This window comes from Populus nigra, chromosome 1 (assembly GCF_951802175.1).
Source record: "Populus nigra chromosome 1, ddPopNigr1.1, whole genome shotgun sequence".
NCBI classification, from domain to species: domain Eukaryota; kingdom Viridiplantae; phylum Streptophyta; class Magnoliopsida; order Malpighiales; family Salicaceae; genus Populus; species Populus nigra.
The window spans coordinates 38,968,040-38,986,491 of NC_084852.1; the positions used below are offsets into that span (position 1 = coordinate 38,968,040).

Below are 18,452 nucleotides of genomic sequence, written 5' to 3' on the forward strand. Positions count from 1 at the left end.
TATATAAAAACCACATGATAGATCTTTAATTATATTATCAATTTTAAACTTTGGTTGTCTTAGTTGACTAACATGAGATAGTTAAGCATTTAGTTGATAAAAAAATTACATTAAACATCAGTACTGAGATTAATTTTCTCAAAAGATTCAATATTTAATTCATCAGAATTAGTATATTCATTATATATCCTCTAACTAAACATAACAATATCAAAGCATAATTTAACGAAAACTTCAAAATTCCTAAAGGATATTTTTATATTCCAAAACACACACAAATATATAATTAAAAAAAAATATTATAAAGTACCTACAAGATTCATAAATCTAACCTAGCTCCCCTCATAAAGCACCATTTACTAGAACATTGCTATATCTTTTTGTTTTTTAAAAAATGTTTTTTATTTAGTTCTTTAGCATTGTATTTATTGGAATTTTACCTCTATAATTTGTATTTTTCACTTGCTGTAGCATTATCATAGTCTCTCCAAAACACCCCGCTATAGAGTTTATTCTTGATGCGAGATTGAAAGTAACCAGTGTGTTAAGACAAGTAGAACTTGCTAAAACAAAATTTTCAACGTATCATATTCTAGGCCTCTGAAGAACTATTGACTCATGTGCATGATAGTTTGGGGGTGGTGGAACCAGACATACACAGGTCCCCAGGTCTTACTCGACTCTTGGCCATTGCCCCCGCAGAATCTTTGCAACCGAGCAACTACACTTGCTAGAACACACTTCCAGGACAATTCACAAATAAAAAAGTAAGAAACGAAGTTTAGGATGCCTATGAAATTTCTCAAAGTCAAATACATCGACAAACCAATAATTACAATCAGGAAAAAAAGCTACACAATCTAAATGAGCAGCCGAAATTGCGAATTTAAAAACAAAAACAAAAAATGGTTAGCAATCGATCTTGTAGATTAGTAGCTCCATAATATCAAGGCTCATTTTCGTAATGATAGGCATAATGGGGTGGGGTGGGGGCATGAAAGATATCATTTTCGTAATGATACGCATAATGGGATGGAGAGGAAGGGTCATAGACATGCTGAGGTGGAGAAGAAGGATGATAGACATAATGTGGCGGGGAAGAAGGATGATTGACTTGATGTGGTGGGGAAGAAGGGGAGCTGAGTTCACTGATTCGATCACTAGCAGTTTGTGGTTTGTTTTTTTCTACCTTGACCTCGACCAATGGTTCTTCAAATGAACGGAAAATTGGGTGCAAATATGCATCAGCCAAATATGCTTTCAAGTTCAAATCAGATTCTGCAGTACGGTCTGTTATATCTTTCGCCATGGCTTCCTGAAGTAGTACCAAGAGGAAAACAGTGGGATTAGAACTTGAAGACAAACATACCTCGTGCCTCTATTCAAATTTAAAGTTGAAAAGGTGATTTCATAATGTAATGAGATTTTCGAAACTAGCAAAACACAAGACTTACCTCAAGAGGGTACTTCCTAAATGCAGGCTCAAAGCGAATCTTGCAATACTTGTGGAAGGATAATGTCAATATGGGCAAGATAACTAACAAAGGAGTGGAATTAGCAGCCTTTTTTGTGCTGAGCAAGCCCAAAAGTAAGAGTTGAGATATCAATAAGCTTGCAATTATACGGCTGTGAACATGGGGCCAAAATGCAGCAGCACTCTCGTATTGTTGATGGTAGACATTAACTATCTGCAACATTAAGTAGACATGCAAATCAACAAGTAAAACTAATGCGTACAAAACATACTGCAGTAACAGTATTAAGATAATTGACCATGAAAAGAATTCTAGCATTACTTTTTTTATTCATATAAAAAATAGTGCATTTATTTATATAATCCATCTTCTTTAAATAGTAAGGCATTTAGAATTTGAGCTTTCCCTCCCGGCCTAAAGTGGGACTCAAACCATAGTCCCAATCTCCCTTTGCAAAAACGAGTCCCTGGTTGATCGGTTATCTACCAAATTAACTATGCGCAAGTTTCTTTGTAGAATACATTAAAAGAACAATAATACTACTAATAATATTGTAATAACAAATGAATATAAAAAGTTATCAGCAAATTTAACACATTTGTGGATATACTGAATGTTGCCTTTGGATATGACAGTTCTGAAAAAGACATTGTTATGGGGGAAAGAACTCTCCATCCCACTGATAGCAAGGTAGATCTAGCTCCTTCTATAAGAAAAAGGCTATCGTAGGAGTTTCGTCAGTGTTTAATTTTGAAGATAAACCTACAAAAGAAGTTGTGTGGACACCACAGACAAGATCGCACCACTAAAGATGTTAGATAACGCCAAACAACTGGCTTTCTAGAATATCATATTGACAATCACAAACGCAACATGGTTATGGGTTCCAAATCTTGGCCAATCTAAAATCCCAAAGCATATGTTTTCAGGTCAATTCAAAGAAGTTGCTCAATCCATTTTAAAAGATGCCAATAACATAATGCTAGTAAACATAGTACAAAGGTTGTAAAAAATCAAGCATCCTGAAAATACTAACCTGATGACGGTAAACCAAGTATGCAAAAGCAAAGAATACTAGAACAAAAGGAAGCAGTATTGGAGTAACCACTGCATACACGATTCCCAAAAGAAAGTATAGTTGGAGGCTTGGGAGAGTCTCTGGGAAATCTACACTACCAGGGTCCATGGCCCTTTCTATGTCTCTTTCAGTCTTTACCAAAAACATATTCTTAAGATGAAATATGATCAATGGCTTCAATCTGAGAATCTCTCCAGCAATACCAGCCCATCCATCAACCATAATATATGTAATGAAAAAGGTAGCCTTCATTGGTATGGAAACCCCAATAGTCCTAGGAATCCTGCAATAAATTATTTTCTTCTTAAATCATTATTGGAACATATAGAGAGATAAAGATTGATGAAAAAATGAGTAAAACTTCGAAATATATGGTTGCTTGGCGCGAAATAATTAAGAATCAGATAATGGTATATTGTGATATATGCATCATATGATTGTTCTCTCTTATGTTGTATAAGAGAACCAGTTGCAATCCAATTACATGGATATATGATGTTTCCTTTTTTGCATAGCATGATTGGTACTTACTACTTATCAATGTTTCAAGGTAAAAGGTTAAACCCACAACTCATTTTCTATATATGTTTTTACTCCATCGCAGTCAACATTCCAAATAAAATTTTCAAACACTTAGATTTCAGTTGAATCATTATTGAAATTATGTATGTGCTTTTATCCCATCACAGTCAACATTGGTAATTTTCGGAGAAGCATCAAAGGAAACTAAATCACAAAATCACTAGCTCATCCAAATTACCCACATCTATAATAAACTTTTCAAATGTAGAAATTAGGAAAGCTAAGATTATAGAGATATCGAATTTACTGGGTTGGTGATTGGTGAAGAAAAGCATCCAGCTGCTCAAAAGCCGTTCCAGCAATTATGCTTCCCAAGAATACGTTCACTAACATAAAGTAATAATACTTTGCTGCTGCTCTTCGCTCCAGAGTTGAATGTGCAATATATCCCTCGATTTTCGACATTATCATCAAAACTGTTGGTAGAATGTACAAAAAGATTTTAAGTGCTAGACCAGGAAGGAAACCTTGTAGGAATGACTTGATGAATTTCCTGCACAAAATTAACCCTTTAGTAAGGAGGTCAAGGCACTTTTATTTGCATTCCAAATCTTAAAAGGCATCTAAATCGTTGTATGATTAAAATGTCATTAATCCAAGCCTAGAATGCCTCAATTTCAAAACACATTAATGATCATCTAATCCACTATAACACAGTAGTGATGTTAAGACCAAAATCATCAAGTTAAATTGCCAACAGTATTTTCAAATACTAAGGAAGCATAGATAAAGAAATGTGCATGGACAATAAAATGGCAATAAGAACATCAGTTGCAAATGCTAATTACAATGACATCGTGAAGACTAACTATAAATTCTCTAAATATGTTAAAAGAGATTCAACAATGTTAAAAATATGAGACAGACACATTTGTATAAATTTGATTCATTTGGCATGAAACTAGACAACTTACAAAATGAAGAAACATTTACACTACTTACAATTCTATGACTGGCCTGAGGAAAGGAGCTACTTTCTCGAGACCCTCTAAGTTTGCAAGGGATTGCACAAAAGCTATGGGTATCATGTAGAAAAACACCAAGGCAAAAACTGTCACAGATATTATAAGCTTTCGGACTGTCAATGACATGAACGGTATAGCCAGATTACGCCAATAAATATCACGAGGTTCTGGGGCCCAATTTGTCAACCATAAAGTCGGATTCTTGCTCTGTTGTGTTTGTGCACAAACAGCAGCCCCCCAACGCGAATTAAAAGAAACAAAAGATACTGGCAATATAGATTTCGAGTCTTTGAGAATTGTTTGGCGTTCCGATGCCATCTGAAACATATGGGCAGAAAATAAATGCATTAAGCAACAAAATAGTCTTAAAATCGGTAACCTGAGTCTTAATCAACAATTTTGAGAAGTAAAACATTGAATCCAAAACAAGTTAAAAAATATGGCATGGGACAACTAAGTTAACGTAATGAAATGTTGATAGGCTGAACACAGAAAAGAACTCATGACTTACGTTTTTCTCCAAGTGCTTCATTTGTTGTTTGTAGTGTTCAATAGAATCAACTCTTTCACCCCAAAGTCCTAGAAAACCTTTCTGAAAAATAAACAAGTCAAACCATCAATGTGATGCTCTTTTAATAGAAAAGAAGACTTCTGATCATGTAAGCTTAATACAAAAGGTGTATGATTTCCATGATTTACACCATTCCATGACATCTGACTACCACTGATTCAATTATTAGACTTGATGTTTATAGCTCACGTGAATTAATTTTCAAATCAATTGGAATGTCCTAATTTGTAAAATTTTACACACATATAAACTATAATTCATTTGACAAGCTACAAAGGGAAAAGGTAGGTCATGGATGGACCTGAAATTGAAATGAAATAAATTTTACAATCACTTGGAAAACTTGAATTATTTATGTGTTTTTCAGTGGTGAAAGACTTGTTAGTTTTCCCAATGATCCTTGACAAACTCATGCTGACACATGCAATAATGCACACACACATAATAGAAAAAAGTCACAACTACACATCTAAATACACAAAACTTACCTTTCGAGTGGGCCTCTTGTCTGGATGTCTTTCAAATTTAAGCTGGTTGTAATCGAGCCAATTTTGAAGTCTATCTCTTTTTCTCACAAGCTTTGCAAATTTGTTTGCATTATAGACGGCCTGAAAAGAAAATTCAAATTCTCTTCAATAAATTATAAGGCTAAGAAAACATTAAGCACATCAATCATGCGTATACCATCCTTCCATAAAATCCATGCAAAGACTATTTTTATTTTAATCAAATTACTCGTGAAAATAGTCGGAAAATTAATCAAGAGAACTCGCAATCATGGATACATCATTCAAACATAAAATCCATAAGAAAACCATTTTCACATAACAAAATTAAAATTACAGAAAAAAAAAAAGATAAATTAGTCAAGATAAATCGTAATAAAACTATAATACCTGCTGACAAAGATAAGTATCTGGATGGTTTGTTTGAAAAAATTGTTCCACTGTGTCTAATACTGACCGGCCAGAAACATGTGGAACATTCCTGACCACTACCTGCAAAAGATAATAAGTTTATAAGAAGAAAACCAGCTTTATCCTTTAATTTACTCATGAGATGCATCTACTTCTTTTCTTTCTTGATCATGTCTCTTCAAATGTCAAATACACCAAAAAAATAACAAGAAGCAAGCCTTCTAAAAAACAGAACTAAGCATGTAGTTAGATCATCATATAAACTAAATGAATTTCCAATACAAGAAATTTGAGGACTGAAACGAACAATGTGGTTGTTTGCTTTTGATACGAACAATGTGGTTGTTTGCTTTTGATTGATATCATGCAGAAAATAATCTCGTAAACAGTGAAGAAAATTTGAGTCCAACTCACAGTGAACTGTTCAGCATGTCTTCTTTTTGAAGCCAAGAAGCGCAATCTCATCGATGCTATATGATCGTATTCTTTGTAGAGCATGAAGCAAATCCATACAGTGAATGCATATTCCAATGCTATGTGGATAAAAAACCTGAAATTGATTAAAAAATATATTCCTCAGAATATACTAAAATATATATCTTCAAAGTTGTAATAAAGCAATAGAACATAAAGAAGCCATTCTTTATGCGGCCTTTTTTTCTTAGGTTCTCAGGTTGGACTATCTAGACACAATGTTGCCAAAAAGTAAGAGAATTACACAATTTTGCAACTAATATTTCTAAAATTAGAGGTTTACAACTTCAAATGAAGATATATATGAAACAACGAAAAGACAAACCCAGTATGTAGTGCCATTCAACTAACAATATCCGAATAAGTCATGCCTACGTAATTTCTGAAACTTCAACTGGAATATGCTATGTTATGCCTCTAAAAAACATGCATAATCATGGATTTTCCCTTTTCTTCCTTCAGTTTGATGAGTAACACCAGCCAAGTGTCAATTTCATCCATTTGTTAGGAAATCAGATCCATTAACAGAAAGATAATTCAAGCAGAAAAGAGTAGAGAAACAATCATCAAAGTAATGATAAAGAAGTTAAAATACATATGCAAAAGCAAAAACTTGCCTTATGGATTGAGGACGAACATTTGATATCGAAAGCTTGTCAATGTCACTCATAACCAATTCTTTCCTTAAGAAGAATAGTGTTCCGCTAGATACATTCACTGGAATGAGAATTAAGAGCGCAAGAATTGTAATTGGCACAAAAATCTTCAAGCTGCCAGATGAATTGCAAAACAGCAGTTGTTAAACATCTGCCAAAACTGATAATTAAGTCCTCAAAGTCTTAACTGGTGTTATAAGGAAAAGACAGCAAAATGGGATTTTCTTCGGAACCCATTTAAAAAAAAACGCAATTTAAGAGCATCAGTCAGTGTCAATGGTACACTAAATGAACTTGCAAAGAAAGACAAGCATCTTCTCTCAATCTTCTTCAATAAACAACTCAAGATGGACATATGCAAAGATTACCATATGTACTGCATAGATACCCACATAAAGCTCCAAGAAGCCAAAGTTCAAAAATTGCCTCCAATTCACTTGAGCAACTTTCACTGTCACTCATAACCTTTTAAGATTTTCAATTTCCACTACCTACTGGTTTCACAGTCAAACAAATCGAGAGCATTTTATCAAACTGAGAAAATGGAGAGTTCTTAATGGGAAAAAGAAGAGTACCCGAGAGTGTAAATCCTCAAAAAAACAGCAGAGTCAAGACCAGCATGATTGATAATCTCTGCTTCGGTCATCTTCAAGGCTTGAGGCATCCAACTTAAGAAAGTAAAGTAAGTCTTGACATTGAGGTTGACAAATTTGCCCACAAAGTTACCAGCCCTTCTTGGGCTGCTCCTTCCTCCACTAATGTACCACTTTGGAAAGTAAACTCTGTCATTGATGGGTTGGATTCTGAGGAGAGCAAAAGCTAGCAAGAATGCAAAAGCACCAAGAATGTTAATGAGAGCTGAGACTCCTATGTCCTGAAGAGTTGCCATGGTAGACAATAGAAGGACAGAGAGAGATAGAGTTGAGAGAAACAGAGGGAGAGAGTTGGTGAAGGAATTAGGAAGGAAAGAGAGAGGACTAGGAGAAACAAAAAGAAAAGAATATGGCTTTACTGTTGTAGTTAGTTTTCTGATAATTATAATATGTTAGGAAAGTTGAGTGAGTGGGCCTTTTTTTTCCCGGAAAAGGAAAGTGGGAGGAGGTGGAAACCTTTCCATGGTGATTTTTGTTTGGAAGAGAAATTAAGTGGAGATGCCAAGTCCAACTGGGATCCCTCTGTAACACATGTGTTGTTGGGTTGAGGATGTCAAGGCTGTTATTCACTTTCCATATCTTTTTTCTTTTTTAAAATTTCTTGAGGAATCTGGGTTTAGTTAAGCTTGTTGCTTCTTCTCTTTTGTTTTGACTCGAGAGTGCATGTGCATGTGAGGCAATGATGGAGGAGTTATGGTGGGGATGAGGGAAAGGGAGAGGGAGAGAGGGGAGTTGAGAGCTGGTGGGTCTATTTTCTGTTGTGCATGTGTCGCTTTTTGCTAGTTTTTGTTTCCTTGTGAAAAAAAGTCTTTTTACCATCTTCAATGGAGTAATTCCAGCTTTTTTCTTGGCGGTGGAAAGCTAGACCTAATCTTGACAAGAATCCCTTAATCAGTGGCCAAAGATGGGCTTTTATCTTATTTTATTTTATTTTATTTTATTATTCAAATCAGCGGCCAAAGATGGGCTCACAGGGATGTTCATCGTGTTTCCTTCTCCAGAAATCAGGAATCCGTGCCTGAACCATGCTTCTGTGTGCGAACTTGTGTCGGATAATGGAGATGCCTTCGATTTTTCCTTTCTGGTTTTTTGGGTTACAAGACAGGGCCGCGCAAGCTGCCTTCAATTGTAATAGATGAGCTGTTTATGGACAGATCACAAGTAGTCAAATGATGCCTGTGATTTTGAATTTAAAATCTTAATACGACCCCCCATTAATTATCAACAAGAGTTATTTGGAGAAAAAAATTAAATTATTTTTTCTTTCAATTCATAAAATTGCCGTACAATTATACAAGTCACACGTCACACAGGAAATTCACACCATGATATAAAAGGATCTTATCCAGCTAAGATTGTAATGATTAAACTATTTAAAGTTTTTTCTCCTCACGAGGTACCAAAATATTCAACTACTTTGGGAATAAAGATTATTCCTTGAATAATTCATTAATTTTTGTATTTTAGTAATTTGATTTTTTTTTTTTTTAGTGAAGATGAATGATAGCTTTTAGATAGTCTCCGGTGAATCAAGGTAATTGATGACATGTAAAATTTTTTTTTTTTTTTTGTAAATTTAAAGACTCTCAAATGTTTAAATAAATATTTTAAAAAAATATAATGATATTTTAGAAAAATAAGCTCTAAATATATATATACTAAAAACATTGAGAATAAAAAAATCATAAACTTAGTGCTTGAAATATTCATGAAATATTTATAGCTCACGAGTCTTGTTCTTTTGTAGATAAGAGTGGTTGAAAAGTCATTTTATAAATGTAATATTTTGAGTTGTATTCTACTAAAAAATAATATGTATTGGATCAATATAAAATATTGAGAATCCAAGCATGGGTTAAAAAAAACTAAGAGACCCGTGTGGGATCCTGAAAAAATCCAAGCAGGTCCAGAATCTTTTACCTTTTTCTTCTTTTTAATTTGTATTTCTTATGTACAAGTGTGTTCCAATCTCTTAGTATGTTTGGTTTTTGAGATACCTTTACGTTTCTAAGTTCTCGAAATGAAAATATCAGAGCCCGATCTTCAAACCTTCCTTCCATTGGGATAACATCTTTTATAAGTTCCCTCCAACCAACGTTATCATGAATTGATTTCAAAGTAAAAACAACAAATACAATAATAAAATAAAATAAAAACTTTTGTATGTAACTTCATATAAAAGAATGTCATGATGATTTCATTCAAGAAATATACATGACTGATATCACGGAGTTTATTTTTTCTGTAATTTTAGATTCGAGTTTTAAAATTATTAATATTAATGATGAATCTTACTTTATTGTTAATTTTAAAATCTGTATAAATTAATCGAATTACGTACAAATTAATTTAAATATTTCTATAAAAAAAAATTTAAAAAAAATGTACATGACTGTTCTTTCAAGGTGAAGTCATCATCAGAAGTTCTTTAAATTAATATTAATAATTTTAATAATTTTATCAACTAATTAAAAATCTATCGATGAGCAATGATTCCTGTCCTCGTCACGGCATTGTGCTGTAAAGACAAGACTGCCTCCATTTTTTAAATGCTCTCGATCTTCTTATTCTTATTCTTATTCTTTCAATTATCCGCTCATCAAATCTCCTTCAGTTGTACTGGAAATAATTCTTCAATCATGAAAATTCTCAGAGTTTGCGCTGCAGGCTTCGGCGTTGATTGATTTTATGGAATCGCTTTCTCTTGCAGGAAACGAGGGGTTGGGATTGTTGCTGTCTCTGGAAGGCAAAGTGGTCTGGCAAGACAAACAGGTGGAGAGCAGATGGAGGGTTGACGATCAAGGTGTCACCTTACTACCGTAGGTTTATGCATGAAGCGTGGACGGCTGATGATTAATCTTACAAACAACGGTGCAGATGGAGCGAGATGGACGGTTGATGTTTATGGAATCATGCATGGCGGGCACGTGGAAGCAAAGGAAAACAACAGCGAATGGACAAGGGAATAATCGGTCTTCAACAGATCCAGGCCCCCTAATCTGATTCAAAATTCAAATTAGTCTTTCAAATTAAAAAAAAAATAATGTTAACAATTTCTATTATAAATATTGGTAGGAGATTGGAGGTTAGGCCAGCAATTAATTGTTTCTAAACTACTAGCTTAGACTTTAGATATTAGAGTGCCAGGCTACCTCGAATATGACAAAAAAAAAAAACATTTCTTCTTCTTAATTTAATCTTTAGTTATTTCAATTAGAGATATTAAGTCCCTAGTTTCTTTAAATTCCAATCTCATCCCATTGTAATCTCTTGATTTCTATTTTAATAAAATAATCTCAATCTTTCCATTCCATGATTCTTTCACTCACAAAAAAAAAATCAATTCCACCAATTTAATATAATTAAAAGAGGTTTTTACACCTTGATACCATGATTGATGATCATAGTAGATAGAACACTCATATCACAATTAATTGAAATCTTTGAAGGATTTTTTTCTTTTATAAATTGATATTTTTTTTAGTTTCTTAATCAATATTAAATTGGTTAATAATTAAAATTTTTATTGAGTCGGGGTATGGGATTTATAGAGTTGCAAGTCTGGGATATTAATTCAGGTTTAGAACATTCATCCAAGTTAGCCTTTTCTATTTTTCTTTTCTAAAGCTTAAGCGTTTTCAATTTCTTCCTTCAATATTTATTTAATTGAAGATTGAGTTTTGTTATTCTTTTTATTTTATTTCTATAGAGTTTTTCATTGATTTTGAAAATGATTTGGATTATCTCATGTCTTTTTATTTGTTTTTTTTAATTAGCTTTTATTTAAAGAGATTTTACTTTTTAATTAAATTAAACTCATTAACTAGACAAAAGCATAAGAAGCTTACTTTAAGATATTTTATTTGGTTTGCATTTTAGGTCGTTTCTTCAATTACGTGTATGGCCTCTTTTGATGTCGTCATGTAGCCTTTTATAATGGTGTTAGAATTGTTTTAGTGAGCTCTTTATGGTAGTGGAGCGGTGTTTATAACAAAGTTACGATGAGTCTTCACCAGACATTTCATTTTTTATTATAATTTTTTATTGTTTTATCTAATGTCGATGTCTTTTTTTATCATATTATTAAATTAACTAAGTTTATTGAACCTAGTCAAGTCAATAATCCGGGTCTCGAATCTTTCTTGCTTATTTAAAAACAATGGCTTAGTCTAAATATATTTTTTATATTTTAAAAAAATTAATCCGACCTGCAGCGCAGCGCAAGTCACCTACCTAGTTACAACTAAATGGCCTAGACTTTTGATGTATGATGTACAATGCACTGTTCATTATAAGTAAAAACATTACAGACTTCAATATGTTTTTTCTTTTATTAAATATTTATTGTCAATTTTATCGTTTTATTTTGTATTAATTAGGGGGTCAAACTTGATAATTTATTTTGTATTTGCTTCTTATTGAGTTGTTAGTGTCAAAAGAACCTTTTGACATTCATTTGATGTTTGATTTTGCAAAAACTAATTCAATTTTCTTTTTTATATAAAATTAAAAATAAAAAAGACTAAAAATGAAAGTGTGTGGGAAATGAAGGCTTTATTTTGGCACAAAATTGTTCATTCAATCCTTTTTTTTAGGTTTAGCCTTGGTTTTTGTTTTAATTTTTATTTTGGTCGCTTTAGTTTTACAATTATACATTTTGATCCATAAGTTTTTTTATATATATATTTAGGTCTTTAGGTTTGATAGAGGAGAGAGTCTTCATATTATAGGTGAAGAGAAAGAAAGTCATTAATTGTCTATATTTTGAAAACAAAATAACTTGTTAATGTTAATGATTTCCACTCAATAAGAAAAGTTCGATTTAGAGTTTTTTACCTTTTATCTTGTTGGATAAAGTGTATAAGGGGTTTTACCCTTAAAAGAAAATATTTCTTTGCTTGAATTTGTGTATTCAATCAAATTAAGGGTGTTTGAATTGTTAGGTTGGTTAATTGAGTTTTTACTATGTGTTTTGAAGTAAAAAAAATGAAATGAGTTTTGGATAAAAATGCACATGCTCCCAACTTTCCAGAATCTATAGTGTGTTTGTTTGTGTAATTTTATTTTAACAAAAGGGCTGTTCTCCCTTTTTTTTTCTTTTAAATAAAAGACCTATGGCCATGGCTCTTTCTTTATATGTTAAGCCCGCAGGCCCACTTACCTAACTTTTATTTTTTTCAACATTTTAAATTTCATCACATTGAAATAGATTAGTAAAAAAATGATTTTGATTTTAGAATTTTTTTTATTAAATACCATTGATTTTTTAAAAAATATATGGTGATGTTCATAGCCTTTTTTTATTATTGTATTGGCAAGTGCATTTTTTTGCTTAACCTTTGATGATGCTATCTACGTTTCCTTTTTCCATCTGGGTTTTATTCTACTGAACATGCCAAACGGTCATTTCAATGAAGGCGATGCAAAACTGACTCAAAATGGAAAAACATTTAAAAGCGAGGGGCATTCCGAGAATCGAACTCGGGACCTCTCGCACCCAAAGCGAGAATCATACCACTAGACCAAATGCCCTTCTTGTTATTGCTTTCTACTTTATAATACATATAGTTTATTTATATGACATGATTTTTTCCTATTGTGATTTGGCTCCACTCTAGTGGATCATATTTTTTTTATATGGGATTTTAGTTTGAGGTGATTTTCAACTCCATCGATTTAGCTTTAGAACCATGTTACATCATACTAATCCGGTTTGCAAGAATTCATCACATGAAAAAAAATATTATGGTTTTTATATCTTCTCTCAATTACCATTAGATAATTGCTTGCACTACATTATAAGTTCGATTAAATTTTTATCGAACATAAAAAAAATATTAAGATATTATTAACATGTTTTCTATCAAAAACTACATAAATTATGTGCGGATTAACCTGATGTGATATAGTTGACTTTATAAGTTCAAAAATAGTTTGAACGACCAATACAAATATAATTTGACTAAAAGATAAAATCAAGATGATATATTTTTTTAAATATTGAGACGACAATATATTGTATCTACTTGAATTTACTCGAATCAACTCAGATTTACTTTTATCAACTCAAGTTCACTTGTTAAATCTCCAATTCAAGTCATGAGACCCTAACAACCCTGTAGAAAACATATAAAAAGAAATAACTAAGCCTAATTATCAATCAATCCAATATTGAAGGATGAAATTTAAAATAAAATTCAATTAGAAAAGTGAGTCGAGTCAGCCTTATTTAACCTGTTAAACCTTAGTCATGAGATCGAGATAACTGTATAGAAAAAAAATTAAAATAAATTATGAAGTTCAATTCTTAATTAACCCATTGTTGAAGAATAAAATTAAAAAGAAAAACAATTAAAAAAAAGACACGAGAAAACCACCTGAGTTAACCCGAGTTAACCGACAAAACTCGTGACCCGGGTCATAATAACGAGATAGTTTCATAAAAAGCAAACAAAAAAAATTATGAAGTGTAATTCTCAATCAACTCATTATTGAATGATGAAATTAAAAAAAATTAAAAATAAGACAAAAAAACTGAGGCAACCAAGCTAACCCGTGACCTGGATTATAAAATCATGATAACCCAAAAAAAATAATCAAATAAGAAAGATTATGAAGCACAACTCTCAATCAACCCAATGTTGAAGGATTAAATTGAAAAAAATCAATTAAAAAATAAAAATATATTTTGAGTCGATTCAGGTTAATTGGTTAAACCCTGATTATAAGATCGAAATAAATCCAAATAAATAAAATAAAAAAATATATAAAATCAAATTCTTAGTCAAACCAACATTGAAGAATGAAATAAAAAAATATTCAATTAAAAAAAAACCTAATCCAACCTGATTAACCTGTAAAACTCATGATTTGAGTTATAAGACCATGATAACTTTATAGAAAACAAATAAAAATCTATTGTAGCCAAGTTTTCAATCAATTGAATGTTAAAAAATGAAGCTGAGAAGAAAATTAATTAAAAATAAAAAAAATAACTTGAATTAATATAAATTAACCTGTTAGACTTAGGGATGAGCATTTCCGGATCGGTCCGGTTTTGAAGCAAAAATAAACAATCAAACTGAATTTTTTTTAATTTTTTGAATCGAACTGAACCGAAAACCGATTCAAACCGATTAGGTTCAGTTCAATTTTTTGCCTTCCAAACCGGTTCTAATCGATAATTAGTGACTGGGAAGACGAGCTCGATATCTTTCTTCTCATCTCCTTGTTTAGAACATCTAAGTTAGACAGTGACATGCTAAATAGTTTGGTAAACTTTCAAGAAGCTATAATCCATGTATCTCATCATCAAAGTTAATACCCATTGCAGACAACTCATTAATAATTCCTTGAAACTTGTTAAAGTAATGTTTCATCTTGGTATCTCAATGATATCATCTATTTTATTGGGACCGGCAGGGTGGAAAGCCTTACTATTTAAGGGGTGAAGGAAAGAAAGTAGATGGCTTGCTAGCTTTCCTGAGAAGATAATTTGTTATCCCCGCTTTCAATAGTCCTTCTTTTAAACTTGTCACGACGGGATTCACTTAGATAATGAATAATGCTTTCAAAAGGGCTTCCTTACTTAGAAACTAAAGTGAGAGTAAAGGGAGAGATATGCAGAGAAGGGAGTAAAGTGGTTGGGGGGGTTGGGGGGTGGGGCTGATGGCCGAATGTGATTTTAGGGTTAGAAAACATTGTATTTATAGGTGGTTTTTTTTCAAGTGCTGGCTAGTTGAACTGGTTCAGTTTGGTTCGGTTCAATTGGTTTTAGACTTTAGAAACTGAAAACGAATCGAACCAATTTTTTTTTGTAATTTTTTAATCGGTTAATTCAGTTTTTTTTGTTTGGTATTTTCGGTTATTTTTTTTTATTTTCTCGGTTTAATAAGTTTATCGGTTTTTTTTCCATCCCAAACTCATATTATAAAACTGAAATAACTTCATGGAAAATATAAAATACATAGAAGAAAATAATGAAATCCAATAGTGAGGTAGAAATGTAAAGGCCTCGTAATGAGGAGAGACCAAGGCAAGTAATTGTGTTAAAGTATATCGGGCAGCTCAATTACATCACTTAATCATGCTAAAATTATTAATATCTGATTTTGAGAATATAAGAAGATTAACTCTTTATGATCCACTCTTGTTAAGTTTGACTTCCAAGGAGGCTTCAAGTAATAATACAATGCAACGTCGCCGTCACCAAGGCATCGGTTGCATTGTGCAATGTTAATATTTTGGATTGTAGTTCTAAAATCGTTGGTTTTTCTGATACATGAAACAAGAGATCCACAAGCATGATGGAATGATGCCAATATCCTCTCTATGTTAATATATATAAATGAACAAAAACGAGGTTTGTAAAATTCTCGAGAATTCGTGCCAGCTATCTGCCTATGAATCAATGTCCATACACAAGCTCTTACAACATTATTATAACACTCTTGACCCTTTTCTCCAATGCTAGCTTGTCACTTCCTCTTCTCATTGTTTCCATCACTCTTGGCGTAAAAGAGCAGCATGGCGGAAAGCGGTTGCGTTGAGATTGTTGACAGTAACCAGAATATGGCCGCACCTTGTGCACGCAGTTCGTCGACGAACACCAGGGAGGTGTCTAGTGCTAGTGCTACTGAAGATGTGAAAGATACGGCTACACCTGATGTGCACAACACAGCGATGAAAATTGAGAGGGCTAGAGAGGTCTACGGGGCTTATACAGGAACTGTGGGAAAGCCTACTACAGGGGAAACTTGGCTTTGGTATTTATATGAACTGTGCTCCTATTTCATTCATACTACTCTTGTTCCAGTCCTTTTCCCACTCATCATAAGCCAGATCTTCCATTCACCAGCAGAACCTGCTGGAGACTTGGTAATGAACAGGAAGGGCTTGTTATGTGGGGCAGACCAGATGAGACTGTAAGCTAGCTGCTAGCTATTGTATTATAGTGTACAACCAAAGAATTAACAAATGAATGACTCGTGAAATATTATGATCGTGTGTTTTTCTGAGGTAATTAAACTAGTCCTTAATTAAACTGCAGGTACGACGCCATAACAAATAAATCCATTAACATCAGCAACGCTAAATTCTCTCCATTAGAGTGGACTTCCCTCTCCTGGGGTATAGGCTTGATTTTGGCTGCTCCAATACTTGGCTCCATTTCCAAGTACCTCGACCATGGCCAGAAACCACAAATAATTCCCGCAGCAGCAATAGCAGTTGGAGCTTTCTTTTGTCTGCCTACAGGATTCTTCAATGTCCATTGGATTTTCCCTCCGTATATTGCAGCCATTATAGCTGGTAGCACTGTTGCTATGGCCTCCCACACCCGCCAACTTGGTCGCATGATCAGAGGCTTCACTGGACCAATCAATCAAAGAAAGCAATTCCAATTGCGAAGAGGGGTTTCTAGTTGGCTTTCCCTTTATGCCACAGCTGCTGGTTGCTTAGGGGCCGCCCTCATGTCAGCCTTCTCTTACCAAATGCTTAGACGTGAAGAAAGGAGATTTGTTGCTCTTTGGGTTGTTTCAATTTTCAGTGGCCTTAAATGGCTTGTTGGTATATCACATATCATTACCATCAAACCAACTAGTTCAACTACTCCTGCCTCTTCTATATCATCAATTGCCCATCTGCTTTCCATTTTCAATTACCCCCATGCTCTTGGAACCGTAATTGTGTCCTTTCTGTCCTCCTTTACAACAATGTGCATCTTCACTAGCACAGTGCTCTATCTCTTAGGAGATCTATGCATTAAACCTGTTTTTATACTTTTCTTTTGGCTACTTTACTTCCTTTTCCCATTGATTTCTCTGCCACTAATGCAACCAATACAGCTTGTTATTAAGGTCAATGCGATGAAAATGCACTTGTTTGGTTTTCTCTTGTCTCTACTTACATCAGGGCTAATGGGGTTCAGCCATAAGAACAACACTTGGCAGAGACAGAATGTACTGGGGCTTGCTGTATTGCAAGGTACATCGGCTGGACTCTTGCATGCTTTTGGAAGGGTTTTAATAATTGATTGCTCACCACAAGGAAAAGAAGGAGTATTCTCTTCATGGTTTTCTTGGGGGAGAGCTCTTGGCTCTTGTATAGGCTTTGCAGCTGCATCAACAATCCCTGGGAACGTTAGAACTTCTTTTGGAGTTGCATTTTGTACTGCCATCTCTGGAGCTATCCTATTGATTTACGGAAACATCAGTGATTTTGGAGGAGCCATGGCTGCTAGGCTTGTGAGTGAGGAGTTTGGTCAAGAGGGCTCACCCGTTGCTGGCTTGGATACGGCAGGCAATGTTGTAACAAAAGATGTTGAGGAGGGAACACCTTCATAAGAGTTAAAAAACAATGTTTTGGAGTATGACTGCCACAGTTATTCATTGATGTGCAGACAAATAAATTATCTTTATGTTTCTTTTCTTTTTTTCACCAAATAACTGTGGCAGTGGCAACGTACACTCCATCCTCAACTGTTTGAGATGGGCGTGTTGTTGCCTATATGAAATTTTTATTTATAGTGTTATTCGACAAGCTGTTCTGCTTTAATTTGTGTATTTGATAAAGATTTTTTTTTAATGAATTATAATTACTGGATTCTTTATATTCATGCTTGCTTTAATTTTTTTTTAATTTTTTAAAATATCATTTTAATTAATATACTGATATTAAAAATAATTCTTCAAAAATAAAAATAAAAAACATTTTTTGATGTATTTTCTAAAAATAAATATTTTAAAAAACAATTATTATTACATTCCTAAAAACCCAAAAATATGTTGATTTTCATCTATAATATCAAATACTTCAATCTAAATCTAAAACATCCAGGAGAGTTGATATTGTAGTTTGAGATTGCTTCGGTGTTCATAACATTTCGTAAAATATTTTACTTTTTATTATTTTATGCATGCCAACCAATCCTCACTCGGGTGGATTGGTAGTTACGTCATTCTAAATTTCTTCTATTTTTTTTTCTTGAAATCTACACTAACTAGTTACGTAAAAACAAGTCACATATCATTTAATTTAAAACTTGAAATAAAAATAGAGTTGGGTCTAAGAAATCTTAAGTT

The 18,452-nt window shown here is 33.2% G+C and overlaps 2 protein-coding genes and 1 non-coding gene across 3 annotated transcripts; 1 reads left to right on the plus strand and 2 right to left on the minus strand.

The window, feature by feature from the left end:
• Nucleotides 1-760: 760 nt before the first annotated feature.
• Nucleotides 761-8,022, minus strand: LOC133675446 (CSC1-like protein At1g32090). Its single transcript, XM_062096819.1, has 11 exons — nt 7,294-8,022; nt 6,680-6,832; nt 6,003-6,138; nt 5,568-5,669; nt 5,160-5,279; nt 4,612-4,692; nt 4,078-4,418; nt 3,383-3,628; nt 2,512-2,836; nt 1,455-1,688; nt 761-1,315 (listed from the first exon to the last, which is right to left on the minus strand). Exons 1-11 carry the CDS (start codon nt 7,605-7,607, stop codon nt 947-949), a joined length of 2,421 nt encoding a protein of 806 aa, XP_061952803.1. The 5' UTR covers nt 7,608-8,022; the 3' UTR covers nt 761-946.
• A 4,809-nt stretch (nt 8,023-12,831) lies between these two features.
• Nucleotides 12,832-12,903, minus strand: TRNAP-UGG (transfer RNA proline (anticodon UGG)). The gene has a single exon. It is a non-coding gene; the product is annotated as a tRNA-Pro (tRNA).
• Nucleotides 12,904-15,768: 2,865 nt separating this feature from the next.
• On the plus strand, nt 15,769-17,923 carry LOC133684578 (uncharacterized). The gene is made up of 2 exons (XM_062106845.1): nt 15,769-16,295; nt 16,421-17,923. The coding sequence occupies exons 1-2, from the start codon at nt 15,898-15,900 to the stop codon at nt 17,712-17,714; spliced, it is 1,692 nt and encodes a 563-aa protein (XP_061962829.1). The 5' UTR covers nt 15,769-15,897; the 3' UTR covers nt 17,715-17,923.
• Nucleotides 17,924-18,452: the final 529 nt, after the last annotated feature.

Coding starts and splice junctions, on each gene's coding strand:
- LOC133675446 (XM_062096819.1), bottom strand. CDS start 7,607: ATGGCAACTCTTCAGGACATAGGAGTCTCAGCTCTCATTAACATTCTT. Junction 6,833..7,293: donor TTGAGGATTTACACTCTCGG/GTACTCTTCTTT, acceptor TTCATCTGGCAG/CTTGAAGATTTTTGTGCCAA. Junction 6,139..6,679: donor GTTCGTCCTCAATCCATAAG/GCAAGTTTTTGC, acceptor AATCAATTTCAG/GTTTTTTATCCACATAGCAT.
- LOC133684578 (XM_062106845.1), top strand. CDS start 15,898: ATGGCGGAAAGCGGTTGCGTTGAGATTGTTGACAGTAACCAGAATATG. Junction 16,296..16,420: donor GGGGCAGACCAGATGAGACT/GTAAGCTAGCTG, acceptor ATTAAACTGCAG/GTACGACGCCATAACAAATA.